Source organism: Oncorhynchus gorbuscha, linkage group LG06 (genome assembly GCF_021184085.1).
Source record: "Oncorhynchus gorbuscha isolate QuinsamMale2020 ecotype Even-year linkage group LG06, OgorEven_v1.0, whole genome shotgun sequence".
Taxonomy (NCBI): Eukaryota; Metazoa; Chordata; class Actinopteri; order Salmoniformes; family Salmonidae; genus Oncorhynchus; species Oncorhynchus gorbuscha.
The window spans coordinates 12,967,569-12,989,901 of record NC_060178.1 but is presented as its reverse complement, the minus strand read 5'-3'; the positions used below and the strand labels follow the sequence as shown (position 1 = coordinate 12,989,901).

General features: G+C 44.1%; 1 protein-coding gene across 2 annotated transcripts in view; it reads left to right on the top strand.

Annotated features, from left to right (window-relative positions):
• The window catches only part of LOC124037555 (phosphatidylinositol 4-phosphate 3-kinase C2 domain-containing subunit alpha-like), an 85,180-nt gene that overhangs the window by 27,336 nt on the left and 35,511 nt on the right, over window positions 1-22,333 (top strand). For both annotated transcript variants that reach the window (XM_046352368.1, XM_046352367.1), the window contains exons 4-12: window positions 6,839-6,933; window positions 7,557-7,717; window positions 11,704-11,824; window positions 13,845-13,956; window positions 15,276-15,355; window positions 15,464-15,527; window positions 15,780-15,926; window positions 17,601-17,634; window positions 17,812-18,070. In XM_046352368.1, the coding sequence (XP_046208324.1) occupies window positions 6,839-6,933; window positions 7,557-7,717; window positions 11,704-11,824; window positions 13,845-13,956; window positions 15,276-15,355; window positions 15,464-15,527; window positions 15,780-15,926; window positions 17,601-17,634; window positions 17,812-18,070 (1,073 nt within the window). The remainder of the gene's footprint in view (window positions 1-6,838; window positions 6,934-7,556; window positions 7,718-11,703; window positions 11,825-13,844; window positions 13,957-15,275; window positions 15,356-15,463; window positions 15,528-15,779; window positions 15,927-17,600; window positions 17,635-17,811; window positions 18,071-22,333) is intronic.

Genomic DNA, 22,333 nt, shown 5'->3' with positions numbered 1-22,333 from the left:
GTTACATTACAGCCTTATTCTAATATATATATATATATATATATATTCCCTCATCAATCTACACACACTACCCCATAATGACAAAGCAAAAACAGGTTTTTAGAAACTGGAAATATCACATTTACGTAAGTATTCAGACCCTTTACTCAGTACTTTTGAAGCACCTTTGGTAGCGATTACATCCTTGAGTCTTCTTGGTTATGATGATACAAGCTTGGCACACCTGTATTTGGGGAGTTTCTCGCTTTCTCTGCAGATCCTCTCAAGCTTTGTCAGGTTGGATAGAGAGCGTCGCTGCACAGCTATTTTCAGAACTCAAATATGTTTGCTCGTGTTCAAGACCGAGCTCTGGCTGGGCCACTCAAGGACATTCAGAGGACATTCAGAGCGACAAAGCCACTCCTGCGTTTGCTTGGCTGTGTGCTTAGGGTCATTGTCCTGTTGGAAAGTGAACCTTCACCCCAGTCTAAGGTCCTAAGTGCTCTGGAGCAGGTTTTAATCAAGGATCTCTCTATCTTTCCCTCGATCCTGACTAGTCTCCCAGTCCCTGCTGTGAGAAAAATATCCCCACAGCATGATGCTACCACCACCATGCTTCACCGTATGGATGGTGCCAGGTTTCCTCCAGACGTGACGCCTGGCATTCAGGCCAAATAGTTCAATCTTGGTTTCATCAGACCAGAAAATCTTGTTTCTCATGGTCTGAGAGTCTTTCAGTGCCTCTTGTCAAACTCCAAACAGGCTGTCATGTGCCTTTTGCTGAGAAGTGAATTCCATCTTGTGACTCTACCATAAACGCCTAATTAGTGGAGTGCTGCAGAGATGATTGTCTTTTTTGAAGGTTCTCCCATCTCCACAGGTGGCCAGCTCTATAAAGAGACTTGGTGGTTCCAAACAGAGGCCACTGTGTTCTTGGCGAACTTCAATGCTGCAGAACATTTTTTGGTACTCTTCCCCAGATCCGTGCCTCAACACAATCCTGTCTTGGCGCTCTACGGACAATTCCTTCCAACTCATGGCTTGGTTTTTCTGTTTTTAATACATTTTCTAAAAGCTGTTTTCATTATGGGACATTGTATTGGGGGGGGGTGTTTATTTAATTCATTTTAGAATAAGGCTGCAATGTAACCATGTGGGAAAAGTCTAGGGGTCTGAATACTTTCTGAATGCACCAACGATACCAGCCCACAGAATGACATGGATGGAATGGGTGATAAGATGTTGATTCTGTCTGTCTCCATCTGTTGGAACAACAGCCTGTTCATTTTGTTAAGATGTTGAAGTCAAGTGGCTTCCTGGATAAGAAGATGCTTATTTCTCAGAATGAGAACAAGTTGCCAAATCCTTATATAATGTTTTTTTACTCGACCAGTCGCTCCCAACCTTTTACGGTTACTGTCCCACCAACTGAATGTTGCTCTGCCCGGACTACCACTCATGTACCTTTCACCAGTCTGCCTGTGGTCTCATCAGTCTTCTCAAGCTCCCACTGTGGATAGGCCAGGTACCCCCAGGGGTCCTAGTGCCTCCGGATGGGAACCAAGCACATAACAGCATGGCTTAAATGCGGCTACTGTGTGTCTTGACAGAAACTGAGATACATGTTGATTGATTCTCCCGTTTTAGGACTGCTCTACACGGTGGGAGTTGAGACATATAAAGGGTCAAAGTTAGAAAGGTTAACTCCTCTATTACAGTAAAATAACGTCTCTCTCCATCTCACCCATTCTGTTGGACCAAACCTCAAATTAAAATAGCGAGTTGAAACTGCTTGTTGTCAGAGAGGAAGGAGGGATCCTTCCTCTTTGTTGTTGTGAGTGGCAGGTGGAGAGGCTTGGTGTCTGTGTGTGGGTGGGAAGATACTCAGTGTACACAGTACAGGAGGAGGAGGGGCTTGGTGTCACAGTACAGGAGGAGGAGGGGCTTGGTGTCTGTGTGTGGGTGGGAAGATTGTACACAGTACAGGAGGAGGAGGGGCTTGGTGTCACAGTACAGGAGGAGGAGGGGCTTGGTGTCTGTGTGTGGGTTACTCAGTGTACACAGTACAGGAGGAGGAGGGGCTTGGTGTCACAGTACAGGAGGAGGAGCCACAGTACAGGAGGAGGAGGAGGGGCTTGGTGTCTGTGTGTGGGTGGGAAGATACTCAGTGTACACAGTACAGGAGGAGGAGGGGCTTGGTGTCACAGTACAGGAGGAGGAGGGGCTTGGTGTCTGTGTGTGGGTGGGAAGATACTCAGTGTACACAGTACAGGAGGAGGAGGGGCTTGGTGTCACAGTACAGGAGGAGGAGGGGCTTGTCCTCACAGTACAGGAGGAGGAGGGGCTTGTCCTCACAGTACAGGAGGAGGGGCTTGTCCTCACAGTACAGGAGGAGGAGGGGCTTGTCCTCACAGTACAGGAGGAGGAGGGGCTTGTCCTCACAGTACAGGAGGAGGAGGGGCTTGTCCTCACAGTACAGGAGGAGGAGGGGCTTGTCCTCACAGTACAGGAGGAGGAGGGGCTTGTCCTCACAGCACAGGAGGAGGAGGGGCTTGGTGTCACAGCACAGGAGGAGGAGGGGCTTGGTGTCACAGTACAGGAGGAGGAGGGGCTTGGTGTCACAGTACAGGAGAATGTCACAGTACAGGAGGAGGAGGGGCTTGGTGAAGGGGCTTGGTGTCACAGCACAGGAGGAGGAGGGGCTTGGTGATAAGATGTTGATTTTAATACCTAGGTTGGGATGTAATCCTTCTCACCCCCCTTTAAGATTTATGCACTGACTGTTCTGGATCAGCAATTTTGGCGCTCTAAATGTTAAATGTAAATGTAAATGTAATTTTAATTGTTTGGTATGCCTCTCTATCAGAATTGGCGCTCATGTTAATAATTTGACCGTGTGCCTTGCGAATTGATGCCATTCTCTTATGTTTATCTTTTGTAAAAAGAAGCTGTTACAGGACTGTTATTGACTGTAACTCTTATCACTAATCAAATGTATTGTAAGGGAAACGAAAATATGCTATGTGTTGCGTTAGGCCTTTAGAATAATACAAAACATATCCTTGACTCAATAAAAGTTGATGAGCAGGAAAGGAACAATGCCAGTCAGGCCCACCTCAACTATGCCTACATTTTTTAATTTTATGTTACCTTTAGTTAACTAGGCAAGTCAGTTAAGAACAAATTCTTATTTTCAATGACAGCCTAGGAACAGTGGGTTAACAGATGCAGGGAAAGGAGCATCACTTTATCAAATCCTCCTTCAGTCACATGCATGTAAGACATTTTGATTTCTATATAGTATCAGAAAGAGCATGTTCTGCTGGTTCTATGACATTTATTAGTGTCCTATAACTCTCTCAATTGAAGAGGTGCAACTCTATTTCCAAGTGTCACTTTTTCCAGGAATGTCCGTGCTGTTCATGCATTCAGAACATGACCACTTGCACGGCAGCATTGCTCTGGCTACAAGTAACATAAAAGCAAAAACCAATCACATACAATTTTAAAATATGCTATTCTGTCATCAATGAATGGGCGATAGACACCTGACAAACTGATAATGGTGCATGTGACTTCAATGAACGGAATGAGGAAGAGGGTGATTGAATTTGATCTGAATTCTGAGGGTGAAGAGGATGATTGAATTTAGAACAATAGTGTAATGATGAAGAGTTGTGGGCGGTCTTATTTTATTATGAAAGATTGATATGACTCAGGAAATGATATACCATTTATAGACGCTGAGTACAACCATACAATGGCAAGCCCAACCAAACAAATGGATGCACTGACAGCATTGCAAATGTTGCAGAATTTAGATGAGTTGGATGGCGGATTGGCTATTGAACTTGAAATCGACGTTGCTGATGAAAAGTAATCTGATTCTGATGTTTACTTGGAGCCTCTGCCTCCGATGCCTGAGTCTCGCCGCAGAAAAACAACAGAGCCAACAGACGTTGATCCCAACTGCCACGGTGAGACAGGAGTCTGGGAGGGATGGCACGGTGAGACAGGAGTCTGGGAGGGATGGCACGGTGAGACAGGAGTCTGGGAGGGATGGCACGGTGAGACAGGAGTCTGGGAGGGATGGCACGGTGAGACAGGAGTCTGGGAGGGATGGCACGGTGAGACAGGAGTCTGGGAGGGATATCACGGTTTGGGTAGAAAGGAGTGATGAGTTTGACATGCAGATGTTGCAGCATATCAGATTGTACTGTTGCTTATGCGCACAGAAAAGGAAACCGTACATGACATGTTTATGGATGAACTCAAGCATTTATTGTACTCTTGGGGTATGGGGTGGACCTTTTTCCCCAGAGGCCATGCCACACATGTGGCATGTGCACACAAAACAAGGCCCAATAAACTGAAGTTCAATCAATTTTGTTTGTGGGGCTTGCTCGCACAAAGCCCCGAAAATGTGTGCCGACTGTGGACACGGAGCATAAAGAGAAGACTAGATTGATTCATGTGAAAAGGCATGCGTATAAGGCCACAATTCATCCTTTACGATTGTTCATGCACTGGTGCTTTTGTTTAGACAAATCATTTCACCTGGGCACCTGGGGTTGTTTTTATTATTTATTATTATCATTTTTAATTTCTACTTTGTCAAACAGAGCTGTAACTGGAATTGTCCTATTAACTCTATTACTAATTGAATCTACAAATAAAGTTTATCAAATGGATTACATTAGTGTGTTTTTATTGTAAAGGAAACTAAAATAGGCTATAGGACTACATTTTATTGTAAAGGAAACAAAACAAAAAAAATCCTGATATATTTCTTCATGCAATGAATCCTCTACAATAGTTTACACTGTTAATCAAGTGTTGGTGCTTATGTTTGAGCACCGCCCGGCAACGTTCTCTAGCGCAGGGAATCCCAAACTTTTTCACTCTGGGGGAAGGCCCCCCTTCCAGCATTGGCGAACAACCCAGATGTTAGTGCTATGGGGTGATAGTCATTTTAGACAAGTTACCTTAGCGTTCTTGGGCACAGAGACAATGGTGGTGGTCTTGAAACATGTAGGTATTACAGACTGGGTTGAGGATGGGTTGAAAATGTCAGTGAAGACTTGCCAGCTCGTCAGTGCATGCTCAGAGTACGCGTCTTTGGTAATTCATCTGGCCCTGTGGTCTTCTGAATGTTAACCTGTTTAAAGGTTTTCCATCGGCTACAGAGAATGTGATTGGCTCTCCAGGTGCAATTACTTTGCTAGTGGAATGTTGTTCAGTGTAAAGCTGTGCTCTGATGCAACTTGTAATCTGCGTCCTAGAAATCACACATTTGTGTTTTTGGTTTAAAATGTAACACACATGGAACAACACACATTAAAGGGACTCTGCATACCAGGCATTTTTGTTACCCTCCCCAATTCCCTCTGAGCAGAATCAGTCGTTCTCTTTCATGCATCTTGATGTCACTGAATTCCAGCGCTCCTCTGTGTGCATCTTGATGTCACTGAATTCCAGCGCTCCTCTGTGTGCATCGTGATGTCACTGAATTCCAGCGCTCCTCTGTGTGCATCGTGATGTCACTGAATTCCAGCGCTCCTCTGTGTGCATCGTGATGTCACTGAATTCCAGCTCACCTCTTGTGCGGTTGTGCCAAATCACAGTAGACCATGAAGAGGAGGCGGGACTTTTGCTGGTAATTTCCTGTTGTACAGGAAAGGAAACGCATTCTTAGATGGCTAGTTTGTAAAATTATGGGGCGTACTTCCTGCCAGTTCCCGGCAGCTTTCACACTACATCCAGGAATCCCAGAACTCAATTCCTAGGGGGGTCCTTTTAGTGTGTGTGTGTGTGTGGTGTGTGTGTGTAGCTTTTTGCCCCAGGCCTTCCTGACTTGATGTTTATTCACTCGATGGGATTCAATGCGTTCATATCAAAATGTCTCCTCATTATTTAAGCCGTCAGCATACACCACTCCTAAACACCTCAGTTACTTTGGGGAAAATGCACAAGACTAAATGAATAGAGCCTCAGTCAGTTTGTATAATGTGTAAATATATTTGTGGATTGGTCCATTTTAGTGTTAGGGTGCTCATTTGTATTTCCTGTCTTTACTGCAAGTTTTTGTGTTTTCAACTGTTTACAATACATACATACATACATACATACATACATGCATACATACATACATACATACATACATACATACATGCATACATACATACATACATACATACATACATACATACATACATACATACATACATACATACATACATACATACATACATACATACATACATACATACATACATACATACATACATACATACCCGCTCAGCCCAGTCAAAACTGTTCGCTGCTCTGGCTCCCCAATGGTGGAACAAACTCCCTCACGACGCCAGGACAGCGGAGTCAATCACCACCTTCCGGAGACACCTGAAACCCCACCTCTTTAAGGAATACCTAGGATAGGATAAAGTAATCCTTCTCACCCCCCTCCCCCCTTAAAATATGTAGATGCACTATTGTAAAGTGGCTGTTCCACTGGATGTCATAAGGTGAATGCACCAATTTGTAAGTCGCTCTGGATAAGAGCGTCTGCTAAATGACTTAAATGTAAATGTAATGTAAACATACATACATACATACATACATACATACATACATACATACATACATACATACATACATACATACATACATACATACATACATACATACATACATACATACATACATACATACATACATGACTAACCGAACACCAATTAAATTCCATATGAAATGAACACCAGTAAACATATACACCATCACAATGGAGGTTGAAATGTGTGTTTTGGCCCATGTACCGTTCTTCTGGTTGCTTACTGTTGTGTTGTGTGTCGTTGTCTCGTAGCACCATAAGAGACCTGTGAGAGTACTGTACACCGCCCTGGAGGAGAAGGAAGCCCAGAACCTAGAAGTTGTAGCCTTCTGTGAAGACGTAGCAACGTAAGCCACCGTGTGTGTGTGTGTGTGCTATAATGTTTGAATGATTCGGTATGTAGCCTCACTCCAGTCCTTTCAGGGTGCAGTGATGAATATATGTGCTCTGGGAATCACTCTGACATGAACACCTGCATTCCACTCCACACACACACACACACTATTCAATAAACACAGATATGAAACAAATATCAGCAAAGCAGAAGAGTTTTTGAAGTTCTTTGGATCCCATAAGGAATTACGGGGCAGTAAAAGTGCTCCAGGTAGCCTAGTGGTTTGCGCGTTGGGCCAGTAACTGAAAGGTCGCTGGTTCGAATACCTGAGCCGACATGGTGAAAATCTGCTGATGTGTCCTTAAGCAAGGCACTTAACCTTAATCTGCTCCAGGGGCAGCATATGTCTGTCTGACCCTGTAAAACAACACACTAGATAGGTGCAGTGAAATGTATGTGACAATACATGTTTTATTTTTTTATGGGAAGTTAAGTAGGAGAATGGATCATAAATGGATTATCTACTAGTTTATGGGTGTAGAACTTCTAGATAAGCTAATTTAAGGAAATACAAATAAGATAATTAAGGATATGAAGTTTATGAACGGTAAAGATGACATACTGGCTTTTTTTCAGCCTGAGGTCAAAGTTCACCCATGATGACCTCCACACCAACCCGGGGTATGTGCTGAGTGCAGTCATCCCTCAGAGGGACGGGGGCGGGGACAATGGCTGTAGCGTCAAGGTGTCCATCGAGATCTCCGAGTCCCAGGAGCCTGTCACCTTCACCTGCGATGGTAAGGACAATAACACAATACACCTACTAACATTGCTAAATCCCATAAATGTTTTCAAAATTCCCAGGTTTTCTAGAAATCCCGATAGGAGAGTTCCCGGGAATCAGGAGGAGAAACAGAATCCTCCAAACGGGATTTCTGGAAAACCTGGGAATTTTTAGGAATGTTTCTTTGCAACCCTGACCCAAACATAGGTGCTCAGTGGTCCCCGACCCTGAGTGTGCAGGCTTTGTGGTGGACACCTTTTTATACCCATAAAAGTATGCAATGACATCAATTGGCCTCTTTTTAATTTTTTAATTTTTATTTACATTTTTTAGAATGGGGCTCTTCCAGGTTTCAATAACCCAACTCCAATTCACTTTACTTTTCTATTTGTATCTGAGGCATTTCACTTAAGACTTAAAGATAAGAACACTGGATGAGAGGTCTGAAGGAGGAAGCAGCATTCGGAAACAGCCAGTTTACTATTATCATTTTTTTAAATATGTTTTGTTGTTGTGGGAATATGCCACATTCCCTCTCCTCACATAAAAGGTTGGGCCCCTGCCCCAAAGGCCTTCTCTATACCCTTGTCCCTGTGTCGCACCAAAGGCCTTCTCTATACCCTTGTCCCTGTGTCGCACCAAAGGCCTTCTCTATACCCTTGTCCCTGTGTCGCACCAAAGGCCTTCTCTATACCCTTGTCCCTGTGTCGCCCCAAAGGCCTTCTCTGTACCCTTGTCCCTGTGTCGCCCCAAAGGCCTTCTCTGTACCCTTGTCCCTGTGTCGCCCCAAAGGCCTTCTCTGTACCCTTGTCCCTGTGTCGCCCCAAAGGCCTTCTCTGTACCCTTGTCCCTGTGTCGCACAAAAGGCCTTCTCTATACTCCTGTCCTGCAGTAGTTACTGTATAAGTCCTTCTCTATACCCCTCTCCTGCAGTAGTTACTGTATAAGGCCTTCTCTATACCCCTGTCCTGCAGTAGTTACTGTAGAAGGCCTTCTCTATACTCCTCTCCTGCAGTAGTTACTGTATAAGGCCTTCTCTATACTCCTCTCCTGCAGTAGTTACTGTATAAGGCCTTCTCTATACTCCTCTCCTGCAGTAGTTACTGTATAAGGCCTTCTCTATACTCCTGTCCTGCAGTAGTTACTGTATAAGGCCTTCTCTATACTCCTGTCCTGCAGTAGTTACTGTATAAGGCCTTCTCTATACCCCTGTCCTGCATGAGTTACTGTATAAGGCCTTCTCTATATTATCTTCTCATTCATCCAAAGGGCTTTTTGTTCACTCTCTGGGGGTGCGTTGTCATTGGCTGACCCCAGGTTTGTAGCTCCGCCTCAGAGGCAACCCCTCCAAAGCCAGTCACTGATCTCTCTTGGCCCGTACACTGTGACCAAGTTCTCTGATGGAGTCTGTCCTGGACTCCCTGGGCCCTGGCAGCGAATCAACACCAACCTTTTGTGTGTGGATAATACTGACTGTGTTATGAGCTTAGGCGCTGTCTGTCCCCACTGAGGACTCTAGCTGGGAAGCTACAAATGGCGTCCCTCCCTTTCCTCACATGATGTCTGTGTTTCATCTGTCCTAATTGCCTTTTTTTTAACCCTCTGTGCCAAACAAACTGGTATCGTTTGCTATTTCGTGTGTGTGCGTGTGTGTGTGTGCCCAGTCCTGCTGACCCAGTCTCTCTCTGTACCTCACTAACTGGTCACACTGTCTCTTCCTTCCCCTGTACTGTACGGCCAGGCCTGATTCGCTTGCCACACCGCCGCCTCCTCAGTTCACTTCCTGGTTTGCTACCCAATTGTGCTGACCCACATTGTTGTGTTTAGATTCCCCTGATTGGTCACAATGGAAAAGCCAAGGTCGTATATATTGGCACACAGGAACACTGGCCTTCAGTTCTCTATTCTATTAGAAGAGAGGTGTGCGGGGGGAAGGAGAGCAGGCTGAAAAGTTGTTTGTTTTCTTTCCCTGTCTCTTGCTTCTCTAATCTGTGGCGTTCCCCTCTTTGTCGTCAGGTAGGCCGGGCCTCTTACTTCCACCAGCGTTTTACCAGCTTCCTAAATGTGACACGTGGAAAAGTAAACCGGGGGGGGGGGGTGACCCATTCCCAGACAACTCTTTCCCCGACAACTCTTTCCCCAACTGCTACTGTTGCAGCTTCTCTGCTCTCCGCTGACACGCTTACTCTATTTAACAGCCAATCAGAGCCGAGCTGGCTTCTGTTACCGGGGAGATAATGACTTCTTTCTTAGGCTAGAATCTCCAACAGCAAGATTTAGGTTAGTGATACCCTGGTGTGGGGAGAGAGGAAACCCTGGGAACTGGCTGAGGTGGATGTCTTGTGGCTTTGAGTGTTGGATGCCACCTTAATCAAACCATCTCTTTTTAACTCTGCTGCAGTTCTCTGAAATGCACTGGCCATCATACTCTCTCTCTTATTATCTTCTGGTATGTTATTTTTCTCACTTGTTATGTTCTCCTTTTGCCTAGCATCCTGCTGTGTTGCTAGACTAGTACTGTAATCATAGACACCAATCCGGCTTTAGACCAGACCAACCCCCTAACACCCATGTTGGTGTGTGTGACCTTGCACGTCTCAAACATTCCAGCACAATGTCTGAGTTTGTAGAGTCTTTTTTATATTTTTTATCAACACACACCCTTGGAAATGCCAGCCTGGTCCCAGATCTGTTTGTGCTGTCTTGCCTCCTATGACCAGGAGGCAAGGCAGCACCAGCAGATCTGGGAACAGGCTACCAAAAGGCCCCCCTCTTCGGTCATTGATGATTTTAGCCTCCCAAGTATCCCTAGAAAGCCACCTCACAGCACCCACCCACTACCAAGGTGTGACCAATCAAAACACGCTCTGAATCCCTCTAGTATTGGTACCTTAATCCGGTCCATTCCTCAGTGGGTGTGGGGTTGTTATTGCTGGAGAGCCCGGCGTGTGTGCGTGTGCGTGTGCGTGTGCGTGTGCGTGTGCGTGTGTGTGCGTGTGTGTGTGTGTGTGTGTGTGTGTGTGTGTGTGTGTGTGTGTGTGTGTGTGTGTGTGTGTGTGTGTGTGTGTGTGTGTGTGTTGGCATCAAACGGAGAAGGCAGTAACCCCCTGCCAGAAGTGGCAGATCTGTTGTGTGTCAGGTTTCACACACACATATTTCCTAGAAGGAGACATGCTGACATGTGTTTTCCAATAACAGAGTACTGTAGCATCTTGAGATCTGGATTCGGTTAACTGTTTTTATTGAATAAGGGAATATGGTAATAGAATATGAATTAGCCTGGTCCTAGATCTGTTTATGATATCTTGACAACTCCTATACGGTCATTATCATGACTATAGAAGTTGGCAAGACGGCACATACAGGTCTGGGAACAGGTTAAGTATGAGTATAATCCTTCCAAGAGGCCCTCCACGGTATTAAAAAAAAAAAAAACTTCTGTCGGGCCAATTATTGACTGTTTTTACATGAGTGATCGTTTCGGACATAGTTCCATTGAGCCTCTTGGACTTGGAATCCTCACTTATTGCGTGGATCACTAGATCTAACCTCCTCCTTTAATTCAAATCTGCTCCCCTCCTACCTGTGACTAGACATAGACAAAGGCCATCTTGCTTTATGTCTGATGCCCCTTAGTAGTGTGAGATGCAGCCTATGGCCCTGTTCAAATTCTTTACATGTGCATTCTTCCTTTCTCCCTTTCTTGTGTTCACTGATTACAAATGAGTGGACCATTGAAAACCCTGTGGTGGAGGGCTGGCGCTCACCAATCATGTCTAATCAGTGATTACTTCAAAGAAGGGAAAGGGAAGGATACACTTTACAGGTCTGTGTATGCAATTATGCTTGTTTTAACCATCCTTCCTCTCCCCCCCTTTTCTCTCTCTCCCCCCCTTTTCTCTCTCTCGCCCTTCTTTCTCTCTCTCTCCCGCCTCTTTCTCTCTCTCTCCCGCCTCTTTCTCTCGCGCTCTCTCTCACCCACCAACTTCTACCCCATAGTGAGTTCTCCTGTGGAACTCCTCATCATGCAGGCCCTATGTTGGGTTCATGACGACCTCAACCAGGTGGATATTGGCAGCTACGTCCTCAAGGTCTGCGGCCAGGAGGAGGTGCTGCAAAAGTGAGTCCTGCACATACTCAGAAACCTCACTGACCCCTGCGTTTCCCACAATCCTGCCTCAATGTCCCCTGGCAGAGAGAGGGGAGTGAGATAAAAGAAGGATATCAATAAGATCACTGCCAACATTCCACAAGCAGGGAGCTATTTGTCTTTTAATTGTGTTAGGAAAATGTTTCCTTTTGGCCATTTTGCAGTGGATGCTTTTACTAATAAACAACGGAGGGGTTGCGCAATAGCAGGTCTCCCTTTTTAGAGACTTCTTAGGCACATTGTGTGTATACTTATACGTGCGCACATATTTGTATTGCTTTGTGTCCCACTACAAGTGGGTGTGTGTGTGTGTGTGTGTTTTTTTATCTAGACTCTCCCGGCCTTGTCTGGTCTTGGCAAGCCCTCAGGAATTAGACTCAGCCGATGTTTCCATTGCTCCCTGCTAAGCATAGCTTCTCAAGTCAGGTCCCTCTCTCACTCTTTAGATTCATGGGAACTCTAACTTTTAAGTGGGTGTTAAGTGTTTAACATCTGTGGGATAGGGGGCGGTATTTTGACTTCCTGATGAAAAGCGTGCCCAAAGTAAACTGCCTGCAACTCAGGCCCAGAAGCTAGGATATGCATATCATTGGATTTGGATAGAAAACACTGTAAAGTTTCTAAAACTGTTTAAAATAATGTCTGTGAGTATAACAGAACTGAAATGGCAGGCGAAACCCTGAGGAAAATCAAAACAGGAAGCGGCTTCCTGTTCCATAGCCTCCCATTGCTCCATTTAAAGGGATATGAACCAGATTCCTTTTCCTATCACTTCCTCAAGGTGTCAAGTCTTCAGACATAGTTTCAGGCTTTTATTTTGAAAAATGAGCCAGAACGATAACATCGCATCAAGTGGTCTCATGAGATTTGCCTGCGCAACAGAATTTGGATAGCTTTTGCTTTTCCCTCTCCTACTGTGAAAGACATTTGAGGTTGATATATTATCGATTATATATTTTAAAAACAACCTGAGGATTTATTATAAAAAATGTTTGACATGTTTCTGTGGACATTATGGAAACTATTTGGAATTTTCGTCTGCGTTGTCGTGACTGCTCTTTCCTGTGGATTTCTGAACATAACGCGACAAACAAACAAAGGTATTTTGGATCTAAAAATAATCTTTATGGAACAAAAGGAACATTTGTTGTGTAACTGGGAGTCTCGTGAGTGAAAACATCCGAAGATAATCAATGGTAAACAATTAATTTGATTGCTTTGTGTACTTAATGTTTTATCGTGCGATCGATAAACTTACACAAACTTACACATAAACTTACACAAACGCTTGGATTGCTTTTTTTGCTGTACAGCATAATTTCAAAATCTGACACGACAGCTGGATTAACAAAAGGCTGAACTGTGTTTTCCTATATTGCACTTGTGATTTCATGAATATAAATATTTATAGTAATTTTTATTGTATGTAGCGCTATGCTATTCAACGGTTGTTGATGACACCCGATATCAGGATTGCAGCCATAACAAGTTAAGCTTTATTTTGATGTATTGCACATGTGATTTCATGAAAGTTAAAAATGTATTGTAATTTAATTTGAATTTGGCGCTCTGCAATTTCACCGGATGTTGTCGAAATGGGACGGTAGTATCCCACGGATCCGCAAGAAGTTAAACAAGATGCTGGAAGTCCCACTGTAGCCTATAGGATGTCTAGGTGGATCCACCATCATTTTGCTGACATCATTCCATCCTTAGATCTATAAATATCAAAAGGAGAGGTGGTAAGGACTAGGGCCTGAAGGCTAAAATGGAACTGGGCCCGTGCCTCACAATTCTTTGAGCATAAGGATATTACTGCCCGGTGTTGTTCATTTGAGCAGGCAACAGGAAACATTTAAAAACGTATTGAAAAGGCAGAAGAACATGACTGTTTCTTTTTGGACCAAGGTAATCCCTGATGTTTTCTTCCGATTGGTGCCATGATATCATATTAACCTTTGACCCCTATGGTCCTGTGTCCTCTCCATAGTAAACACAGCCTGGGCAGCCACGAGTATGTACAGAGCTGCAGGAAGTGGGAAGCAGAGATCAAGCTCCAGCTGCTCTCCCAGAGCACCATGAGAAGGGATCTGGCACGATCGGTAAGACCCAAATCAGCGACGTATCACTTTGGTGTGTGTGTTTGTCACAAAGAAAGACCAGCTAGAGGTCAGAGGCCTGGAGGATGGTCAATGAAACAGACAGACGTCCAGAAAGACAAACTTTCAGACATGTGGAGAGAGAGACCGACTGGTAGACTTGCGGAGAGGGAGACCGACAGGTAGACTTGCGGAGAGGGAAACCGACAGGTAGACTTGCGGAGAGGGAGACCGACAGGTAGACTTGCGGAGAGCGAGACCGACGGGTAGACTTGCGGAGAGCGAGACCGACGGGTAGACTTGCGGAGAGCGAGACCGACGGGTAGACTTGCGGAGAGCGAGACCGACGGGTAGACTTGCGGAGAGCGAGACCGACGGGTAGACTTGCGGAGAGCGAGACCGACGGGTAGACTTGCGGAGAGCGAGACCGACGGGTAGACTTGCGGAGAGCGAGACCGACGGGTAGACTTGCGGAGAGAGAGACCGACGGGTAGACTTGCGGAGAGAGAGACCGACGGGTAGACTTGCGGAGAGCGAGACCGACGGGTAGACTTGCGGAGAGAGAGACCGACGGGTAGACTTGCGGAGAGAGAAAGATATCTCACATCAATAGCTAGAGAAACTGCAGTCCAAACTCTGTCCTCAGCCCTTAAATGTGCCTTGCCCAAGCGAGGGAAAGTGATGATCGGAGAGGCAAAGTTCTTGGTGGAAATATTGAAGTTGAGCTTAAAAACAACCAACCTAAAGCTATTAATGTACCTAGTAAGCTAACGTAGCTAGCTAGAACTCCTGTCAGGTAGCTTGCTAGTTACAGTTACCCATAGCTGGCCAGCTAGTTTTATTGATTGGTCATTTATTATTTATCCAATACATTTCAGAATTGACAAAAATATGTTAATGAAGCAAGCTACGTTTGTATAGGCTACTCACTACAAGACTAAGCCAATTTGCCAATGCTAAATTCATCTATATATATTTTTTAGCAAGCTCATGTCATCATTTTGTCTTGCCGAAAATGCAGCTGTGTTGATTAAATATGAAACTTCGCGGTGTATGACACGTGACTACAGTTTGTGTTGAATTGTGGGTCATGTCAACCCCATAAGTGATCAGAGTTCTGCACTTGCTCCCTTGAGCTAAATCGAGGACCGAGGGTGGCTACGTTACTGAATTGGGGATGGGGATTCCCTCAAGGGAAAGTGGCTAACGCGAGGGCTGAGGGGGTAAAAATAATGTTTTTGGACTGCAGCCATTGAGGACCTAGTGAGACTGGAGTGAGAACACAGTGAGATCTCATTGTTTCATGCTTTGTGTGCATGCAGGCGGAAGATGACTCCTCTCCGGTGGACTTGGAAAGGCACCTGAGCCATGTGGAGAGGCTGTTTAAGGAAAAGGTCACCAGGTAGGAACTTTCTTTCTGCTTCTTATTGCATCATCTTCACCATTGTCTGGAGCCATTTAAGGCCATCTGGAATTCCCAATAACTATCTGTTGATTCACCCCCCCCCAGGCAAGGCCTGGCCGACTATCTGGAAGGCTATCACAATCAAGTAAACATCTGCCTGCAGAATGAGGTAACTTATGAAGTTAATTAACCTCTTTGATGCTGAATTGAAGGCCTTAAACATGTATGGTGGGGTTGTGGTGCAGAATTGCTATCAGGCGTTGAATGGGGGTTGTGCGTTGCGTGGGTAGTTCACACACAATTGTGAAAGGCCTATAGATTCCTGGAACACGTGCTGTTTCAAGAGTCACTTGCATTGTTGAGTAACTCAATAGAGATTGCTCTCACACACACTCTGAACAATGACTTTGTTCCACCACAGAGTACCCAGTATAAGACTGTGGATGGGGTGGTTCAGATGGTGAAGAACCTGTGCTGTGCCCTGGATGAGGTAGAGACCCAGGCCATCACAGAGGCAGTCAAGAAAGTCAAACGCTCAGTAAACCTCCCCAGGACACGCTCACCAGAGGTACGTTCAACGATGCATAAACATCATATGAATATATCAATGTATGGGTTGTTCACGTCTCTACTATTGGGCACCGACTAACAAAACCTTTTAATGTAGCCATTCATTTCGACGACTATTTCACCTAGTAAAGTGCACAAAATGAGAAGTGAAGTGACAACAGTGAACCATCATATTTGACTATTGAAGATATAATCATGAAAGAGAAGGATTGCTGTTTTGAATTTGGTCAAGTTTAGAAGAGATCCCTATTACACTTCTTGGGATTTATTAGGGATCCCTATTAGTTCCTGCCCTGGCAGCAGCTACTCTTCCTGGGGTTTATTAGGGATCCCCATTAGCTATTGCCAAGGCAGCATCTACTCTTCCTGGGGTTTATTAGGGATCCCTATTAGTTCCTTCCATGGCAGCAGCTACTCTTCTTGGGGTTTATTAGGGATCCCTATTAGTTCCTTCCAAGGCAGCAGCTACTCTTCTTGGGGTTTATTAGGGATCCCTATTAGTTCCTGCCATGGCAGCAGCTACTCCTCTTGGGGTATATTAGGGATCCCTGTTAGTTCCTGCCAAGGCAGAAGCTACTCTTCCTGGGGTTCATGAAGATAATATTATAATCATATATTCATCATATAACATTATTACACCACTACATATCTACAATATGGTCCTTCTGTAGCTCAGTTGGTAGAGCATGGCGCTTGTAACACCAGGGTAGTGGGTTCGATCCCCGGGACCACCCATACGTAGAATGTATGCACACATGACTGTAAGTCGCTTTGGATAAAAGCGTCTGCTAAATGGCATATATTATTATTATATTATTATTATATTATTATTATATTATTATATTATTATTATTATTATTATTATATTATTATTATTATTATTATTATTACAATACAAAATGTATAATACCACCATACAACATTATTTAAGTGTGTGTGTGTGTGTGTGTGTGTGTGTGTGTGTGTGTGTGTGTGTGTGTGTGTGTGTGTGTGTGTGTGTGTGTGTGTGTGTGTGTGTGTGTGTGTGTGTGTGTGTGTGTGTGTGTGTGTGTGTGTGTGTGTGTGTGTTCACAGACCCTGCTGTTCCATAAGGTGTATTTGTTTTATGTTTTTTTTAATCTGATTCTACTGCTTGCATCAGTTACTTGTAGTACTGTGTGCCTCCCATAGAAAATGTCTAACCACTTGTATAATCTATTTGCATACACTTCAAGCAGACATGCCACTATGGGTTTCTTCAAAGTACCCAAACCAAAAACAGATTTAATGCGTCACAGTTATGTATAGAGCCATGTAATCCTGGAAGGCTCCGCCACCAGAGGAAAGAAAGTTTAGCTTTAAAAATATATATAAAAAAAGATATTGTCACAGCACCTCTCCTCTCTCTAGAGATCTGATTTAACTCTACTGTATATACGAATGTGTATATATGAAGTGAGCAAATAGTAATTATGTTCTGTTTACAATATATCCCTCTTATTTATTTTGTCTCTAACAGTTCTGTACTTTGTCATGTGTTTATGTTTTATGGAATAAATCAAGTGTCTGCCGTATGTGCGGTTGCTAATGGGGATCCTAATAAACTAAACTAACAGCTCTCTGAACTGAAGAGATGGGCATAGGACAGGACTGGAATTCTATCATTCATATCTGTTTTACGTTTCTGTCTCAGGTGGGCTCCAAATCCTTAGGTGGCTCGGCAAATGGTGAGTGCTACAACAACCAGTCACAATTTTCACACGTTTAAAAGTTTGACTCAGCAAGACTATGATCAGAATATCATCACACACAGTGGCGCAACTTCCTGCTTGCAGAAATCAACAAAAAATAGTTCAAATCGTTTGAGTTAACATGACCCTCTCCATACCCTTTGACCCCTCCAGGTCATCTCAGCCCCGTAGAGGAGAGCATATGCTTCCTGACGGATGCCGTCTATGACCTGGCCAAGCTCTACCTGCGCTCCTTCTGCCCCGCCTCCTCTTCCTCTAGCTCCTCCCCTGACTCCTCCTTATCCATCTCCCAGCATGCGGAGGGGGAGTCTCCTGTGGAGGGGCGTAGCTGTAAGGAGGCCTCAGGCACCACTGACCACCTGCAGTTCACCCTGTTCGCCATGCATGGCATCCCTGCCGCTTGGGTCAGCAGGTGAGTGTACCAGGCACCACCTATTGGCTTGACATTGTAGTGCAGCTAGCTAGCAGTTTACTAACACATTGTTTTGCTACTAGCTACGTTTTGGGGATGGTTTGATAATAATACAAATAAACAGGAAAGATCCTCACCTAGCAGTCCAATAATTAACGAAATACAATATGGCACTTTACAAAGTTTGGATGCTATGCTACACATCTGTCTTATTTATCCTCAAACATGTTTGGTAGCGAATGTCAGAGGTAGGACCAAGTCACTATTATTGTAGTCAGAAGCAAGTCACAAGGTCCGAGTCTCAAGTCGAGTCCCAAGTAGAACGGGTCAAGACTAGTGTCAAGTCCAAGTCGTGTATTCTAAGAGCAAGTCAAGTCTCAAGTCAAGTCTCAAGTCGAGTCCCAAGTAGAACGGGTCAAGAATAGTGTCAAGTCCAAGTCGTGCATTCTAAGAGCAAGTCAAGTCTCAAGTCAAGTCTCATGTCAAGTAAAAGAAAAATCTATCCATGCAACGACTTGTTCAATGACAAATCTTTGTCTGTTCATTGAGACTACCAGACAGCCCTTTTCATGATTTTGTCTACAACACATTTTGATTATGTAATTGTGAAATGGGGACCATGTAGCAGTCGTAAGAACATGACATCAGCAGGTTGACGTGCTCAGAGTGTAGATTTATTCACAGGTCTTGGTGATCCAATGGTGAAAGCCCCATATCATATAAAATATACCAGTGCATTTACCAAATATACAGTGTATTCGGAAAGTATTCAGACCCCTTGACTTTTTCAACATTTTGTTACGCTACATCCTTATTCTAAAATGGATGAGAGAAAAAAGTAATCAATCTATACACAATACCTCATAATGACAAAGAAAAAAAAACGGTTTTTAGACATTTTTGCAAATGTATTAAAAATAAAAAAACGGAAATAATACATTTACATAAGTAGTCAGACCCTTTACTCTGTACTTTGTTGAAGCAGCTTTGGCAGCGATTACAGCCTCCAGTCTTCTTGGGTGTGACGCCCCAATCTTGGCACACCTATATTTGGGGAGTTTCTCCCATTCTTCTCTACCGATCCTGTCAAATCAAATATGTCAGGTTAGATGAGGAGTGTCGCTGCATAGCTATTTTCCAAGTCTCTTCAGAAATGTTAGGTCGGGTTCAGGTTTGGGCTCTGGCTGTGCCACTCAAGGACATTCAGAGACTTGTCCCAAAGCCAGTCCTGGCTGTGTGCTTAGGGTCGTTGTCATGTTGGAAGTTGAGCCTTTGCACCCGTTTGACGTCCTGAGCTCTCTGGAGCAGGTTTTCATCAAGGATCTCTCTGTACTTTGCTCTGTTCATCTTTCCCTTGATCAGGACTAGTCTCCCAGTCCCTGAAAAACATCCCCACAGCATGATGCTGCCACCACCATGCTTCTCCGTAGGTTTGGTGCCAGGTTTCCTCCAGATGTGACGCTTGACATTCAGGCCAAAGAGTTCAATCTTGGTTTCATCAGATTAGAGAATCTTGTTTCTCATGGTCTGAGTCCTTCAAGTGCCTTTTGGTCAACTCCAAGCTGGCTGTTATGTGCCTTTTACTGAGGAGTGACTTCCGTCTGGCCACTCTACCAAAAAGGCCTGATTGGTGGAGTGCTGTGGAGATTGTTTGTACTTCTGGAAGGTTCTCCCATCTCCACAGAGGAACTCTGGAGCTCTGTCAGACTGACCATTGGGTTCTTGGTCACCTCCCTGACCAAGGCCTTTCTCCCTCGATTGCTCAGTTTGGCCGGGGGGCCAGCTCTGGGAAGTCTTTTGGGGGTTCCAAACTTCTCCCATTTAAGAATGATTGAGACTACTGTGTTTTTGGGGCCCTTCAATGCTGCAGACATTTTTTGGTACCCTTCCCCAGATCTGTGCTTCAATACACTCCTATCTCTGACCATTCCTTTGACCTCACGGCTTGGTTTTTGCTCTGACATCCACTCTCAACTGTGGGACCTTATATAGACAGGTGAGTGCCTTTCCAATCAATTGAATTTACCACAGGTGGACTCCAAGCAAGTAAAAACATCTCAAGGATGATCAATGGAAACAGGATGCATCTGAGCTCCAGTTTGAGTCTCATAGCAAAGGTTCTGAATACTTATGTAAATAAGCTATTTCTGTTTTTTATTGTGTATAAATTTGCAAATATTTCTAACAACCAGTTTTAGCTTTGCCATTATGGGTTATTGTGCATAATTTTTTTTTTCTAAATTCTTTCTGAAGGAACTGTACACAGGCAATAGCCCAAAAGAAATAGCCTCTGTATCAGACTTAAAGGCATGCTCCAGTACTTTGACTACTGGCTAAAATGTAAACAAATGTACCTGAGAATCCTTTTAACCTGTCCTATCTGAATGGACACCGGTAGAGGGCAAGGCTGTACAGCCTCCCCTTGAGAAACCAAATGGAATCTGACAGTCTATCAGGCGGTCTAAAAGGTAGGCCTCCACAACATAAGCACTTGGCCTCCAGGACCATACGATTACCACCAATCAACGGCTTCTACAATGTGAAACTTTATTCCCACATACATTTGTCTTAATCAGACTTAATTATTATCAATGAGATTTCAACACATGCATATATGGAACAATTTTATCTTATTCAACGTTCTGACTCCAAAGCCTGGAGCTCAGGCCACCTAGCCAATTTCTATGTGCACTGAGGCGCGCACGTTCCTATTATACACAACCAGAATGACCGAGACGTAGGACACAGACACACGGAACTCAGACGTAACCCGGGAAATATGAACAAAGGAAACCATACAATGAATAAAAATAAATACACAGAACTTCTACCTCATGAGTTTTGTTAACGTGCATGTGCACAATAAACATGGCGCCACTCAGAGGGTAAGAAATGGTTGGCTAAATGAAAATGTATCAGAAGCCTATCAAACATGAAGCAAATGTCTACGTGTTGCAATGAAAGGTTCGGGGATGGAATGATGAAATGCTAGCATTTTATTGTAGTATTAGATGGAATAGAGATTTACCACATAGGGCCTATTCATTTAAACGTGAAAACAACAACAAACATTTGAACAAGAGAAACTCCACTGACGGGAGTTTGGAGAGGGCAAGTGAAGAAAGAGTCACACCTATGGTGCGTCCTCACCACAGTAATAATTCATTTTAAACAAATTCCAAATGCAAAATTCATAACGAAATTAAACATGTCAAGTAATTGTTACATACCAGTAGGCCTATGCTAGTCATTGTTACATACCAGTAGGCCTATGCTAGTCATTGTTGCATACCAGTAGACCTATGCTAGTCATTGTTACATACCAGTAGGCCTATGCTAGTCATTGTTACATACCAGTAGGCCTATGCTAGTCATTGTTGCATACCAGTAGGCCTATGCTAGTCATTGTTGCATACCAGTAGGCCTATGCTAGTCATTGTTGCATACCAGTAGGCCTATGCTAGTCATTGTTGCATACCAGTAGGCCTATGCTAGTCATTGTTGCATACCAGTAGGCCTATGCTAGTCATTGTTACATACCAGTAGGCCTATGCTAGTCATTGTTACATACCAGTAGACCTATGCTAGTCATTGTTACATACCAGTAGGCCTATGCTAGTCATTGTTACATACCAGTAGGCCTATGTTAGTCATTGTTGCCCCATTGCTGATGAGCAAAGTATTCTTGATCACCAAACATTTTTTGGAGCTGCTTGTTTTCCATAATAAATAATCTTCTCTTCCTATAATTTGATGTTTGTGCTGCACCCTATAGCGGTACAGCAAATCAGCTATTTGTTTGCTAGCTCACCACCCGACGTGTTTGTCAGTTCGCTGGCACAATCAGAGTGCCGAGAGTGCGTTTCACTAGCCAAACTGTTGCAGTTTTTTTTTTGCAAGGGCGATGCTACGGTCTCTGGCTGTGTGTAGAGTAATCCCCGTAGACTCTGTGCCACAAAATGAGAGAGAACGCATTAGAAAACATGGCCAGATAATTTCTCAAGTCAAAGTTGAGTCTTGAGGCTCTGAGTCAAGTTTCATTATTTTATTTTCTGTTGAGTCTCAAGTCATGAAATTTGTGACTCGAGTCCACAACTCTGGTGAATGTTGCGTGAGGCTGGAATGCCTACTAGGTGCTGTTGCTCGGTAATTGGACAGTGACTCTTCTGTTGTTGCAGATGTGCACAGTTGCACACCCAGGAACGTACGTTATGAACTGAGCCAAGAAAGAGAAACCCCCAGTAAAAAAAAACATTCTTTACT